The 15350-nt window shown below is 39.0% G+C and overlaps 1 protein-coding gene across 1 annotated transcript in view; it reads left to right on the top strand.

The window, feature by feature from the left end:
• The window catches only part of LOC143297281 (uncharacterized), a 63054-nt gene that overhangs the window by 17364 nt on the left and 30340 nt on the right, over positions 1-15350 (top strand). Inside the window, exon 6 of the mRNA XM_076609552.1 lies at positions 1405-1623. Within this exon, the coding sequence (XP_076465667.1) occupies positions 1405-1623 (219 nt within the window). The remainder of the gene's footprint in view (positions 1-1404; positions 1624-15350) is intronic.

Raw genomic sequence — 15350 nt, 5'->3', positions numbered from 1 at the left:
GTGAACAGGGTGCATGTACAGGGGGTGAACACGATGGCTGTCCATGGCGTGAACAGGGTGGATGTACAGGGGTGAACAGGGTGCATTTACAGGGGTGAACAGGGTGCATGTACAGGGGTGAACAGGGTGCATGTACAGGGGGTGAACATGATGGCTGTCCATGGCGTGAACAGGGTGGATGTACAGGGGTGAACAGGGTGGATGTACAGGGGTGAACAGGGTGGATTTACAGGGGTGAACAGGGTGCATGTACAGGGGGTGAACACGATGGCTGTCCATGGCGTGAACAGGGTGGATGTACAGGGGTGAACAGGGTGGATGTACAGGGGTGAACAGGGTGCATGTACAGGGGGTGAACATGATGGCTGTCCATGGCGTGAACAGGGTAGATGTACAAGGGGGTGAACAGGGTGGATGTACAGGGGTGTACAGGATGGATGTACAAGGAGTGAACAGTGTGGATTTACAGGGAGTGAACAGGGTGGGTAAACAGGGTGTGAACAGGGTGGATCTACTGGGGTGAACAGGGTGGATATACAGGGGATGAACATGATGGCTGTCCATGGCGTGAACAGGGTAGATGTACAGGGTGAACAGGGTGGGTGTATAGGGGGTGAACAGGGTGGCTGTCCATGGCGTGAACAGGGTAGATGTACAGGGGGGTGAGCAGGGGTGGCTGTACAGGGAGTGAACAGGGTGGATGTAAAGGGGGTGAACAGGGTGGATGTACAGGGAGTGAACAGGGTGGATGTAAAGGGGGTGAGCAGGGGTGGCTGTACAGGGAGTGAACAGGGTGGATGTAAAGGGGGTGAGCAGGGGTGGCTGTACAGGGGTTGAACAGGTTGGATGTACAGGGGTTGAACAGGGTGGATGTGGTGAATAGGGTAGATGTACAGGGGGTGAACAGGGTGGCTGTGAAGTGGGTGAACATGATGGCTGTCCATGGCGTGAACAGGGTAAATGTACAGGGGGTGAACAGGGGTGGTTGTACAAGGAGTGAACAGGGTGGCTGTACATGGAGTGAACAGGGTGGCTGTACAGGGTGAACAGGGTGGCTGTACAGGGTGTGAATACAGGGTGTGAACAGGGTGGATGTACAGGGAGTGAACAGGGTGGATGTACAGGGTGAACAGGGTGAATGTACAGGGGTGAACAGGGTGGGTGTACAGGGGGTGAACAGGGTGGCTGTACAGGGAGTGAACAGGGTGGATGTATTGATGGTGAACAGGGTTGATGTACAGGGGGTGAACAGGCTGAATGTATTGATGGTCAACAGGGTAGATGTACAGGGGGTGAATAGGGTGGATGTACAAGGGGTGAACAGGGTGGATGTACAGGGTGAACAGGGTGGGTGTATAGGGAACATGGGTGGCTGTACAGAGAGTAAACAGGGTGACTGTGCAGGGGGCGCATTCCATTTCGACCCAGCGGAGCAGGTGGATGACGACCACACCTACATTCTGGCCACGGATGCGGACATGGACTTTGAACCGGAAGCCATTGCTGAACTGCTGCACATGTGCAATTTTGACAAGCGCATAGGAGCAGCGTGTGGCCGGACCCACCCCATCGGCAAACATTTCTCCACAATCGTCTGTCACCAGATCTTTGAATATGCCAAAGGTGAGTTTTTTCTTGACTCCCGTGTGTATACAAAGTGAATGCATGTAATGACCCGGTTTCTGATATCTGTATCCGTCTTGAGTCTGCTTTGTGAGCATCTGGCCAACCTTTGTCCTCTTGAGCATTTTGATAAAGACATGAATTTAAAACTGTGAACTACTTCGCAAGATGAAATTTGGTCAGATTATGTACCATTATCCATAAAATATGTAGCTTTTTGACTTGTTGTTGTTGTGTGTGTGTGTTCTTAGTTTAGCTTTGATTCCTTCCCACCAACAATGACATAAGCCCCACTCCCCCCTCATACCCTCACACCCCAATCCCGCTCCTCCTTCTCTTTCTTCATTAGTTCTTTGTTCATTTGTTCGGTTTTGTTCCTTTTTGTGTTGCTCAAACTGGAGTGATATCTAAAACGTAACTGAAATGATTTCTCTTACCTGGTAAATGGATTTGTAAAGACTTCAAAAAAGCTTCTGATAACATTTGACATGCACGTATGTTCACAAAACTACAAAAATATAGGTATACAAGGTAGGTACTTCAGTTTGATAAAAGTATATAAACAGACACAAAAGTCTGCACTCGTAATGAAAATGGATTCTCCCTTTCAAACTATGTTCGAAGAGGAGCACTACAGGGAAATAGACTGAGCCCCGCATTATTCATTATATTTATAAATAGTATTGATGACTGGCTCCCAGATACCGATTCGCCAACAGTTGGTCCGTCTCAAAACAAAAGTATCTCTTGTCTTTTATATGTTGATGACTTAGTACCACTTTCAAAATTTAAACAAAGCCTACAGCTGAAACTAAACCAGTTACACTTATATTGTAAACAATGGGGTTTTCAAATCAACAGAGACGAAACAAAAGTAGTCATATTTTTATATCCGAACCACGAGCTGAAATATATATATATATATTTTTTTAATGTGGAACGGAAATCATATAATCAACTGAACAGTATTAATATCTGGGAATAATATGCCATAAATCAGGCAATTTTGAAAAGGTTACGGAACATCTGGCAAAACAATGTAATAAAACATCTCATATTCTCAAAAGAACTTTCAAGAATGAAAACATAAGCATACATGTAATGTCAAAATTATCTGTTTCACCAATACTAACGTGTGGATCAGAAATATGGTTCCCAACTTGTGAAAAAGCAGATAATACTTTTTTACCTTTGACGAACTGTATAACCATTATCTCACGAACAAATTTCCACAAGAGCATGTTCATTTAAACTTTTTTTTAAACAAACATTGGGAGTCCACAAACAAGCCACAAACTGAGCAATACTCGGTGAATAAGGGAAATACCCCTTAACTTTAAAAGTGATCAGTCATATAATGAATTTTTGGTTTCACATAACACAGGCACGAGCAAATTCGTAGATCTAACTTGTGTATGACGCCATGCACACAGAGGAGACAAAACAGCGAACATGGATTAAATTTGTCAGAATTATATTTCAAAATCTTGGTTTAAGACACGTTTGGAATAATCAGTCCACATTCAATATCCACACACTTAGCCACGTCATAATGAATAAACCAGAATATCGATGTTTTATAATGGAAGAGAAACAAATCTGAAAATACATCTAAACTGCTATTGTATAACAAAATTACTCGTGAATACGGAACCGAACCTTATTTGCTTGAAGGATATCTTAATTATAATCAAAAACAATCATAGTGCAAATTAAGAATGTCCTGTCATAATGAAGCAATAGAAAAGGGTAGATATTTCAACATCCCAAAAGAAAGGAGACTATGTTTACAATGCCAAACTTTCGAGGATGAATATAATTTCTTAGATGACTACGAATTATACATAGAAATAAGAATAGAATTCATACACAAAATTAAAAAATACCTTCCAAATATCATTAAACCCAGTCAGCTAATACTGCAAAAAAACAAACAAACAAACAAACAAAAACAAAAAAACAAAAAAAAAAACACACACAAAAAAAACTTGTTGGACTGTCTGGAAAATTTATCAATGAATTCTGCCAAAACCGCCATAGCGTATAGGAGTGATTTAATCTCTTGTTCTATATTTATCTATTATAATTTTGTTTTGCTTTTTGTATGTGGCACATGTAACTTTGCATTCGTGTCTTATAAACCACATTAAGGCTTAATTGACATTAAAAACTTTTCAGAATCTGAATCTGAATCTGATTCTCTCTCTCTCTCTCTCTCACACACACACCCCAATCCCCCCCCCTCCCCCCACAGAGAGAGAGAGAGAGAGAGAGAGAGAGAGTTTATTCATTTAAGGCTGTAGCCCCATGTGAAGAGGGGCAATAACATAATTGTATAATCAAAACTAGAATTAGACAAGCACCAGAGGTCCTCAGAAGAAGAAAATTACAACACACAAATTAAAACACAACAGTTTGAGAGAGAGAGAGAGAGAGAGAGAGAGACCCACACATCAAACACAGAAACATGCAGGCAAACCTCAAAGAGAAACTGGGAATAGCACTGTGTAACGCACCAGCTGTCACCGACGTGATATACAACAGACGAACAGCTGCTGACATGAAAGGGACCTCACAAATTGAGTGTCAGAGAAACGATAAAAGATGACGTGCCCGTGCAGCACGTGGGCTAAAACCAGTGCAGATGCTGCCATCAACACGCACACACACTGCAGATAAAACGTGTGCGATCCTTTTAAACCGACATGAAGCCCATTTCGTTACTTATCCAGCTGTATTCTACGGAAAAAAAAGTTCATGTTCTGACGATTGTGTACGCCTTTGAATCAAAGAGGAAAAGCATCAATCGTTGAATGAAGTAAAACGCCACAGCTGTATCATTTTTCAGTAAACGGTTCATTAAAACAATTATTGCCTTTAGACGTTTTAATTTTCTTCCAACGTACATATTATAGTATACTTATCAAAACGCAAACTTGTCATTCCAAAACTCCAGAACATTATTTGATGAAGCAAAAAGAAAACACACACACACACACACACACACACACACACACACACACAGAGAGAGAGAGAGAGAGAGAGAGAGAGAGAGAGCCTGTTAACGTGATGCTGCTTTTGATCAACTGAGAAACTTTACAGATCCAAAACTTTGGTTTGAATCATCCCACTTCAACAAGCGTAATTTATCCGAAGCAGCATACGTTAATGGGTTTGGAATCTGTTATAAACGTGATGGAGGTTTACACAGGTATCTCTTCATCATCGGTGTCGTAATTAAGATCCGTTTTCAATTTCAGAGCAGGCGCTGATTCATCGGTCTCTTTCTTTCTTTCTTCCCCAAATTTAGCTTCCCTTATATATATATATATATATATATATATATATATATATATATATATATATATATATATATATATATATGTGTGTGTGTGTGTGTGTGTGTGTGTGTGTGTGTGTTGATTAGATGATACATTGCATGTTACTTTGTTTTCCTTATTTGACCTGCTGTTCTCAATAATTAAATTATAATATGAGGTTATCTATCCATAGCTGATATTGTTTTATTTCCCATCTCTCTCTCTCTCTCTTTGAGTCTCCCTCTTCCTCTAACTGTCTGTCTCTCTCCCTCTCTCTCTCTCTCTCTCCCCCCCCCCCTCTCTCTCTCTCCCCCTCTCTCTTTCACCTGTGACATTTTTGTTCTTATATACTATTTCATATGCTGAATTATGCTTCCTTTGGCAATGAGCATCGCCCCCACCTCCCTCCTGTTATTGCTGTGTCTATCTCTATTAGACTTACTGTTTCATATTTACATTTGTATAGTATTGTATAACAAACACAATGTATGCTTATATGTGCGTAGTGTGCGTGTACGTAAGAGAGAGAGGGAGGGAGAGAGAGAGAGAGAGAGAGTGTGTGTGTGTGTGTGTGTGTGTGAGTGAGTGAGTGAGTGAGTGAGTGTGTGTGTGTGTGTGTGTGTGTGTGTGTGTGTGTGTGTGTGTTCTCTGTGGGTTTTTTCTATGTAGTTTATCAGTACCATGCTTGTGCCAATGTGTGTGTGTGTGTGTGTGTGTGTGTGTGTGTGTGTGTGTCTCATCACCATGCTTATACCTTTATGTAGTATTGTGTACGCATGTTATGACTATAAGCAGCATTGTGTAGTGCATGCAATGACATATATTGTAGCATTGTGCAGTGTAGAACCTGTTTCAGGGCGGGGATTGGATGAAAAAAAGCGCGCCAGTGCTTTTCTGTTCTCCTCGAAAATAAAGAATTTTGTCTTGTCTTTTGTCTCGCATGTCTGTTTATCAGGAACATTCATTGACGATTGTTTTCACTTTTTATCAGTTTCGTCTATGGGTTTTTTCTATGCAGTTTATCAGTACCATGCTTATGCCAATGTGTGTGTGTGTGTGTGTGTGTGTGTGTGTGTGTGTGTCTCATTATCACCATGCTTATGCCTTTATGTAGTATTGTGTACGCATATTATGACTATAAGCAGCATTGTGTAGTGCATGCAATGACATATATTGTAGAATTGTGTAGTGTAGACCCTGTTTGAGGGCGGGGATTGGATGAAAAAAAGCGCGCCAGTGCTTATCTATTCTCCTCGAAAATAAAGAATTTTGTCTTGTCTTTTGTCTCGCATGTCTGTTTATCAGGAACATTCATTGACGATTGTTTTCACTTTTTATCAGTTTCGTCCAGCAAAAGAAACTTCCTCAATTTTGAAGAAACACTGGAGGTGTTATTTTGCTGGTTAAAAATGTTTAGAACAGGCTGTAGAATAAAATCAATTAAACTAAATTGTGCAAATGTTGTGGCATTTAAAATGATAAAAGTGTGCTTGGTATTCACAAACATATAGACTTGGTTGGTTGTTATTTTGGATCTGATGAGTGAAGGTTAGTGCCAACTGCAAAACAAAGAGAACAAATAGCATGCTATAAAGAACAAGGCAAAATAGCATACTTCAAAAGTGGCAGGCTATACATGTACAGGACAGAGAAAAGCAAACCTATAACCGTGGAGACACTTGGCACCTGTGGCTGAAACATCAATAATACCTTCGGAGACAGGGGAGGCAATGAACTCATAATTAAGACCACACTGGACATACAGTGCCGTGTTAACCCTTTCAGATGGGTCTGTGTGATACAAAGGAGGAAAACAGTATCCTTTTAAAGAAGGTAATTTACCTTTAGTTACATTTAAGGACTGTAAAAGTCAAACTTGATGGTTATTTTGACCAAGGTATTCATGTAAATAATCTAGATTAGAAGCAATGGATCTGCAATTCCATTGCATGAAAGAAATTTCACATTTAATATTTTTCTTATTTGTTTTCGCCATAAGGCACATTTTCAGCTAAATACAAAAGGTCATTAGCTTTTGCTTACAAACTAAACAGTTAATATGTTAGGATATGGTTGCCACGCTGACCACCAGCTGCCTGCACTGATGATGTTGATGGAAGGTCGTCGCGTCTACCTCCAGCCGACTGCTCCGACGATGATGATGAAATGTCGCCATGCCTACCACCAGTTGACGGTGTTGACTGATGGTCGACATGTTGACCGCCAGCCGACCGCAGTGACGATGTTGATTGGTGGTCGCCACGTTGGCCACCAGCCGACCGGAATGACGATGTGGACGGGTGGTCGCCACGTTGACCACCAGACGACCGCAATGACGATGTTGATTGGTGGTCGCCACGCTGACCACCACCCGACTGCAATGACGATGTGGACGGGTGGTCGCCACGTTGACCACCAGCCGACCGCAACGACGATGTGGACGGGTGGTCGCCACGTTGATCACCAGACGACCGCAGCAACGATTTAGACGGGTGGTCTTCCGAGAAGCTGACCCTATTTTTCTCATCAGTTTGTGTCGAAACGCAAGAATACTTTACAGTTTCAGACTGTGTTGTCTTGTGAAAACTTGGTGTAAAACGAGTGGCTTCAGCATATGTTTTCTTCGTGCCACAGTGACAAGGTTTCCGAGACACTTCATTTTGAGCCAGTCCAAGAGCCTCTCGAAAAGAAATATGAGTTTTAGATTTTATTTTGTTAGCTTTTCGTGCCAGAACTTTTGCAGGACATCCATGGAATGCAGCAGAGTGGTCACCTTTACAGTTATGACAAAAATACTTTTCTGTACAATGTTCCCGAGTATGAGACTGTTGACCACATCTGCTGCACCGTGTTAACTTGGAGTGACAAAATGTTTTGGTATAATGGAGTTCTTGACATTTCGTGCATCTTCTCACAGGTGCACAATATGGGACAATGTTATGAGGAATGTTGTCAATTGTAATTTTTTCCGGAAGACTTTGCAGTCTGAAAGTAATTACAGTTGCTATTTTTCCATTCTTCAATGTTATCTTTCGACAGGCATTCACAATAGGTAGAGCCACTAGAAAGTCAATGTCAAGTTCATGGAAAACGATTCCAACTGTTTTCACCCGAGGCTTTATATAACTGGAATGCCAGCAACTGTCTGTGTCTGCAGAAGTTTTTTGTATTGTCTTTCATTTTTACATTTGACATGAAAACTACCACTCTTTAATTTTGAAATGGATATAACTTCCCCAACAGCTGAAACAATCGCTTTCGTATGATAGTGCGGATATAAATGTTTTAGTTTTAAATTTAAAGAATTGTTTTCGGTGTCCTTTATGAGAACATAAAACTGATTTTCTGTATTGACAAGATCTGGCACAAATGATGACTGACGATATTTTAATTGAACTTGTTTGGTGGGTGTTGTCACTGTCAAATGACTGTCTTTTCCGATACGAAATTCGATCATAAGTATGACGAGATAAAAAAAACAAAACACGTCATCTCGAGATCAGGTAACAGTGTTTTTACGTCATCAGTGGAGCTTAGTTTAAAAGAAAAATAAATAAAAATTTTTAAAAGGAGACCCCCCCCCCCCACCCCCCACCCCAAAAAAAATCTATAAAAAGATAAAAGTACCTCTGAAAATCGATGAAAAATTCCCCAGAGCACAAAACAAAGCGTAGGAATCCCGGCTGAAGTGTCCTGTAAATTCCAAGGGATCGTTGCCGGTACAATGGTTTACCCCAGAGACACAACACGACGCATTAGATGTATATTTTACAGTAAGCTCCCACCGAGGTCACCGCGCTAACTGAAGATATTGATCCTGAAATCTAGAGGTAAGTTAACACACCGAAGACACTAAATACAACTAAATAAAAAATTATTAAAAAACCCCAGAGAAAAGACTGAATATTTGTAGAGCTGTTGATTCCTGTTGCGGTTGCTAACCAGGGCCAGGCCAATATTATGATAAATGATTTAGTCATAAATTTCCTTTCTGTTTATTTTTAAAATGGTCCTTCTGATTCAAACTCAAACTGGCTTTTAAATTTAGTAAAAGAAAATGAACAATGGGTTGTCGGTGGAGTCTTTAACGCCCATATTCCCTTTTGGGAAAAAAATTGTCAGTCGATCACTAATTCTCGTCTCGTTGAAAATCTAGTAGAGTCCTCTCCATATCTTTTAAAGATGGCAGTATAACACGAATTCCTGATGTATCAAACCACAAAGCTACATCAATTGATTTGACACTTGTTACATCAGACTTAGCAACAGTTAGTACCTGGGTTGTAGAAGATGATGCACTAGGCAGTGATCATTTACCAATTATTCTTAAACTTCATAGAAAATCTGAATCTAACGATGTAAGTAATGATGCAATTCCAAAGTTCTACTACGAACAGGCTGATTGGGGAAAATATCAATTCTTTCTTTCAAGCCAAAACTTAGATAAAATTGAGGATTTAGACGTTGATATATTTTATGAAAAATTTACTAAAACAATAATTGAAGCAGCTGAATTATCAATTCCAAAAAGAACTTAAAAAGAAGACTTTTAAACAATGGTTAAAGGATAGTAAGGAGTTAAAAATGATAAGAACACGGAGATTGACAAGCAAAGACTAAAGGACAAGGTGGAGCAATCCCATGAAGAAATTAGGAAAGCCAAAAATCTTTGCAACAGAGTTGTTGCTCAAGTCAAAAGACAATATTGGTCTAATTATTGTATTCAAGAAGTTTCAGATTACAAAGATACAAAGAAGGTATGGAAGAAAATTAAGGATATGAAAAATGGGATATCTTTGCAAGAATATCTCTTTAGAAAAAGCAGAAACTTTTGCAGATATGTTTGCCAAAACATGCAATGATGATGGATTAACACCCGAACAGTTGGCCATCAGAAGCAATAGTGAATCAAATACCAATATAAGGAACCAGCTCCTAATAATGACATATTTATAAATGCTCCACTCACTTCTAAAGAAGTTGAAGATGCAATTGCGTCATTTGGAAATAAAAAAGTAGCCATAGGTTATGATGGTATTTCGTACACCATGATCAGTCATCTTCCCAAAGAATGGTGCAAGCTTCTTCATACACATTATGCGAAATGCAGGGAAACGGATAAAACACCTTGTATATGGAAAAAAGCTATCATTACTCCCATTCTTAAATCAGCTAAACCATGATCAGACCCATATCCCTAACATCGCACGTCGGAAAAATCTTGGAGAAAATTATATTGATGAGGCTAACATATTATTGTGATAAAAATAGAATTATTCCGATTGCACAGGCCGGATTCAGAAAGGGCAGATCTACTTTAGATCATCTAGTAAAACTAACAACAAACATAAAACAACTGTTTACGAAAAGAAAGAGTGTTTTGGCCACGTTCTGTGATGTACAAAAAGCTTATGACCGCATTTGGCATGCCAGACTACTGTTTAAGCTACATAACATTGGCTTAAGTGGCAATGTATACAGGTATATAAAATCTCTTTTGACAGAAAGAAGCATCATCACTAAAGTTGGGCAATCATTGTCGTCTTCAAGATCAAATAACATGGGTATTCCGCAAGGTTCTATAATTTCCCCACTTCTGTTCAACATAATGTTATGTGATTTGCCAAAATATTTGTCTAAATCTATAAATCTCGCTCAATACGCTGATGATATAGCAGTTTGGATGAACGTAACTTTGCGAAAGAAAACGGGCCTGCATTATATCAATAACATTAACAATTTATGTCAATCAGAACTTAAATTCAGAAATTAAACAAATTTCAAAAATCAGAAATTAAACATTTATATGAAAGATAATGGATTACAGTTTTCAACTGAAAAGACACACATGATACTTTTTAATAATGGTGCTGCCCCCCAAAAATTACCAACTTTTCATCTTGATGGAAGAGAACTCTTCTACAAATTTGAGGTCAAATTCCTTGGTGTATATTTTACTCCAAAGCTAAATTGAAAGAAACATCTAGAAAACATGAGATCAGAAGCAATGAAAAGCTTAAAATTTCTTAAAATCGTCAGTAAACAGCCTTGGGGTCAAGATTCAAAAACACTTATTTATAGATCTATTGGCTGAGCCCTGAAGGTCATGGGCAAAAATCAATTGCGTACACATATTTATACACATTCAAAGCGCGTGCTCATATTCTTCGCGAACGCGAACGACGCCATTTTGTTTCAAGTTGTTGACCTGCCCCTTCAATCCTATATTCAATGGACAATACACGATAACATGTGATGGAAAGTTGGAGAAGGAGACCATTAAATATTTATTCAGAGAAAGATTTGTGAACGCCTCATCACTTACTGGATTATGCCCCAAACTGCCATAAAAATATCCACAGAATCAGTCGGAATTCACAATTAAAAATTGTAAACCATGCGAGTTAATACCCTTGAATTGATGAAACGAAAAAATTTCCAGTCTTGACTTTTCTCAAAATGAAGTCCTTTTCACTTCATACGACGTTTAGAATTACTTTTACTTGGCTCTACATGTTATTAGTTTAACAGAATACTAAATTTTCATATCAACTTTAAAACTATAAAACTAGAATGAACATAAAAGAGAAATTGGATCGACCGTGTCGCACTACATTCCCGGCGGGTGTAACTAAACATGTACATCTATCTAGATCTAGAGAAAATGGCTAAATGTTGCAGTGTGATTGCGATAGCCACGTCTCCTTTACCGCGGACTTAGAAATAATTTTTTTATTGCCCTTAAAGATTTTTTGAATGCCCAAGATACACCAGAATAATATGATTTAAACAGCGTTCTCACTGCGAATGCCGCAATTGATTTATCGCCCTTTAAAAAAGTATGTTCAAATATATTAAATTTGTATGTTCAAATATATTAAATTTGTATGTTCAAATATTAAATTTTAAAACGTCAGTTAGGGAGCAACGATAGTGTAATGGGTAAGACAGTTTCTTCTCACCCGAACACGCGGGGTTCGAATCTGGTTAGGACTTTTTTTTTTTTTTTTTTTTTTTTTAAACCTGAAGCTTTATAATAACAAATACAGAACACATTTTAACGATTAGATTAAAAAAAAATTTTTTTTTAAAGTGTATCACAAGTGAGTCTTGAAGGCCTTGCCTCTCTTGTTTTTTTTGTATGTCCTAATCCCGCTTCCCCCGTCCCGCCTCTCACACACACCCTTCCAATATTATGTTTTTTCTTTCTTCAGTCACTGACACTCACCCTCTCCATTTTAGATTTTGTACTCTATCTTTTCCACATTCTGTTCTCTCTCTGTCTGTGTCTCTCTCTTCCTTTTTTAGTCCCCTCCCCCTTGCCCCCCGCCACCCCTCCACTCCACCTCAACCGCCCCCCTTTTCATTCGAATAAAAATTATACAGAAATGTCGATATCTAATTAATACTAACAATCATCATTATGATAGGAATGATAAGAACTCAAATAATAATAATAATATAATTTATTTTCAGTCTAATATCATCATCTTAGATGAACAGACTTTAAATAAATAAACGAACGAACGAACGGACTTGATGCCACACATTACCCATATAGTCTGTGAACATGACGGTATTAAGATTTCAAATGACCTTGTTGGCCTAGACAAAGATATCCTTTATATTTCTATTTATGTGCCCCCTTATCAAAGTCCTTACTATAAACACAAGGATATTGATTGTTCCTTAACCTTGTTAGAAGAGTTCTTACTTAATCGTTTTAGAAATGGGGATCGCTCGATTTTGATTATGAATGGTAACTTTTACGCTCGAATTGGAGAATTGAATCATCCCTCTCACTTCAATCTTGATATTTTCGACACTGAGAATAAAATCCAGAAAATCCAAAAATAAATATGCCAAGTCTTTTACTGATTTCTGCACTACTTTTAGTGCACACTCTTAAATGGTAACAGCCAGGGTGACCCAGACGGGGAATTTACTTTTGTGTCAAGTCAAGGATGCAGTGTCATAGATTACCTCATTGTCTCTAGTGAACTCGAAACAGAAGCGTCCTTAATGTTTTCGGTTGGTGACAGAGTTGAAGCACAACATGTGCCTTTATTTTTCAGTATTTCTGCAAAACATGTGTATCAGCCAAAACCTGATGAAGTACCTTGTGCAGACTTTACCTACATTTTCAAATGGAACGATCAAAACAAAGAATCCTTCATAAGTAGTTTAACATCCGATGAATCTATAAAGCAACTTGAGGATGCTTGCGTAGAACTGGATGGAAATATCGCAAATGCATTGGACTCTTTTACAGGTGTATTGTTAAATGCAGGTGACTGTATGAAAAGAAAGATTCGGTCCAGTACAAATGTAGATCGTGCCACAAATGGAGAATGTTTAAAAAAAGAAGAAGCGGGAAGCATGACGAACGTTGAACAAACTTCAAAGAACAAAGTCGTTGCTTGCCGAAAAAGCATTAGAATTCCAGTACAAAGATTATCGAAATTAATAAAAGGCGTACATTTCCAAAACAAGAAAACAGTACAAGCGTTCAATTCGTCAGTCTTTACTAAAATAAAAACAGCAACAACAACAAAAACAGAAACAAAAAACAACGAAATAGTAAGAAATTCTAGAGTACTATAAAGGAACACAAGGAAAAAGCGAAAACGAATGTTTAAAAAAAAGAAGAAGCGGGAAGCATGACGAACGTTGAACAAACTTCAAAGAGCAAAGTCGTTGCCTGCCGAAAAAGCATTAGAATTCCAGTACAAAGATTAACGAAAAGAATAAAAGGCGTACATTTCCAAAACAAGAAAACTGTACAAGCGTTCTATTCGTCAGTGTTTACTCAAATAAAAACAGCAACAACAACAGCAACAAAAACAAAAAACAATGAAATAGTCAGAAATTCTAGAGTACTATAAAGGAACACAAGGAAAAAGCGGAAACAAGCAATTATTAGTATTGATAAATGGCAGACCCATTTCCAGAACGTTTTAAATGAACATACCACCAATATTTACACGGAAGAACGCTCAGGCAGAAATACAGAGAAATATGAAGATGAAACAGAAGAAGCTGACGAAATTCATATACCAAACGTAGATGCCCAGTTATTGAGGAAGAAGTTCTTTCATCCACCAAAAATCTAAAGTCGGGTAAAGTCTACATGGAATATTTGTCGAATTTCTTAAATATGGCGCAGCGCTTGTAGCCCCATTCCTAACTAAAGTTTTTAATAGGATATATGATGCACGTTTCTTCCCACCAGAATGGTGCAAATCTGTCATAGTACCACTGTTCAAAAAAGGCGATGAAACAGACCCAGACAACTATCGTAGGATCTCTTTACTAGTATTGCCAGCAAAGTCTTTACAGTTTTATTAAACAACAGATTATACTTAAGGGATGAAACAGAAGGCAAACTCAGCAAAGAACAAGCAGGGTTCTGTAAAGGGTTCTCAACAATAGATATTTGTACACTTGTCTCAATTATCAAAAGAGGATGCAACTGCAGGAGACGAGACAAAGTGTACGTGGCCTTCACAGATCATATATATATATATATATATATATATAAAGCTTTTGACACTGTTAACAGGGAAATACTAAGATTTGATGAGGGATTTGATGAGGATAAGATATCTGTTCTCGCTCTCTTAGATTTGTCAGCAGCTTTTGACACTATCGACCACTCTATCCTCTTGAACAGACTTAAAACTTCCTTTGGTATTCGTGACACTGCACTAGCATGGATCACGTCTTACCTGTCAGATCGTACACAGAAAGTGTGTGTAAATGGTACATACTCTAGAGTATCTGCCTTGAAATATGGTGTCCCACAAGGGTCCGTCCTAGGTCCTGTTCTTTTCGTGCTGTATGCGGCTCCTGTGTCGGATGTCATCAGTCATCATGCGATGTCGCATGAGAGCTTTGCTGATGACACACAACTTTATCAGTCGGCTTCCATAGCTGAATTTGATGCACTGGTGACTCAAACACAGGAGTGCATTGCTGGCCTAAAGGACTGGATGACTCTCAACAAGCTGCAATTAAATGATGATAAGACTGAATTTATGATAACCTGTCCAAAGAAGTTTCGTCAACATCCTTCCTTTCCTGACTCTGTTCTGATCAATAGCACACCTGTTTCACTTTCTCCCTCTGTTCGCAGTCTTGGTGTAATCCTGGACCAGTCTCTTTCCTTCCAACAGCACATTTCGAATATCTGTAAAGTTGCCTATTTGGAACTGCGTAGATTCAGCTCTATCCGCCAGTATCTCTCAACCGATGCAACCAAGACACTTGTATGCTCTCTGGTTCTCTCAAGATTGGATTACTGCAACTCTCTTTTGGCCGGCCTTCCCAAATACCTGTTAGACAGACTCCAAAGAATTCAGAATAATGCTGCCAGACTCATTTGCAGAGCTTCTAAATTTGACCATG

The sequence above is a fragment of the Babylonia areolata genome, chromosome 2, assembly GCF_041734735.1.
Source record: "Babylonia areolata isolate BAREFJ2019XMU chromosome 2, ASM4173473v1, whole genome shotgun sequence".
Classification (NCBI taxonomy): Eukaryota; Metazoa; Mollusca; class Gastropoda; order Neogastropoda; family Buccinidae; genus Babylonia; species Babylonia areolata.
This window is presented reverse-complemented; position numbering and strand designations above follow the sequence as displayed.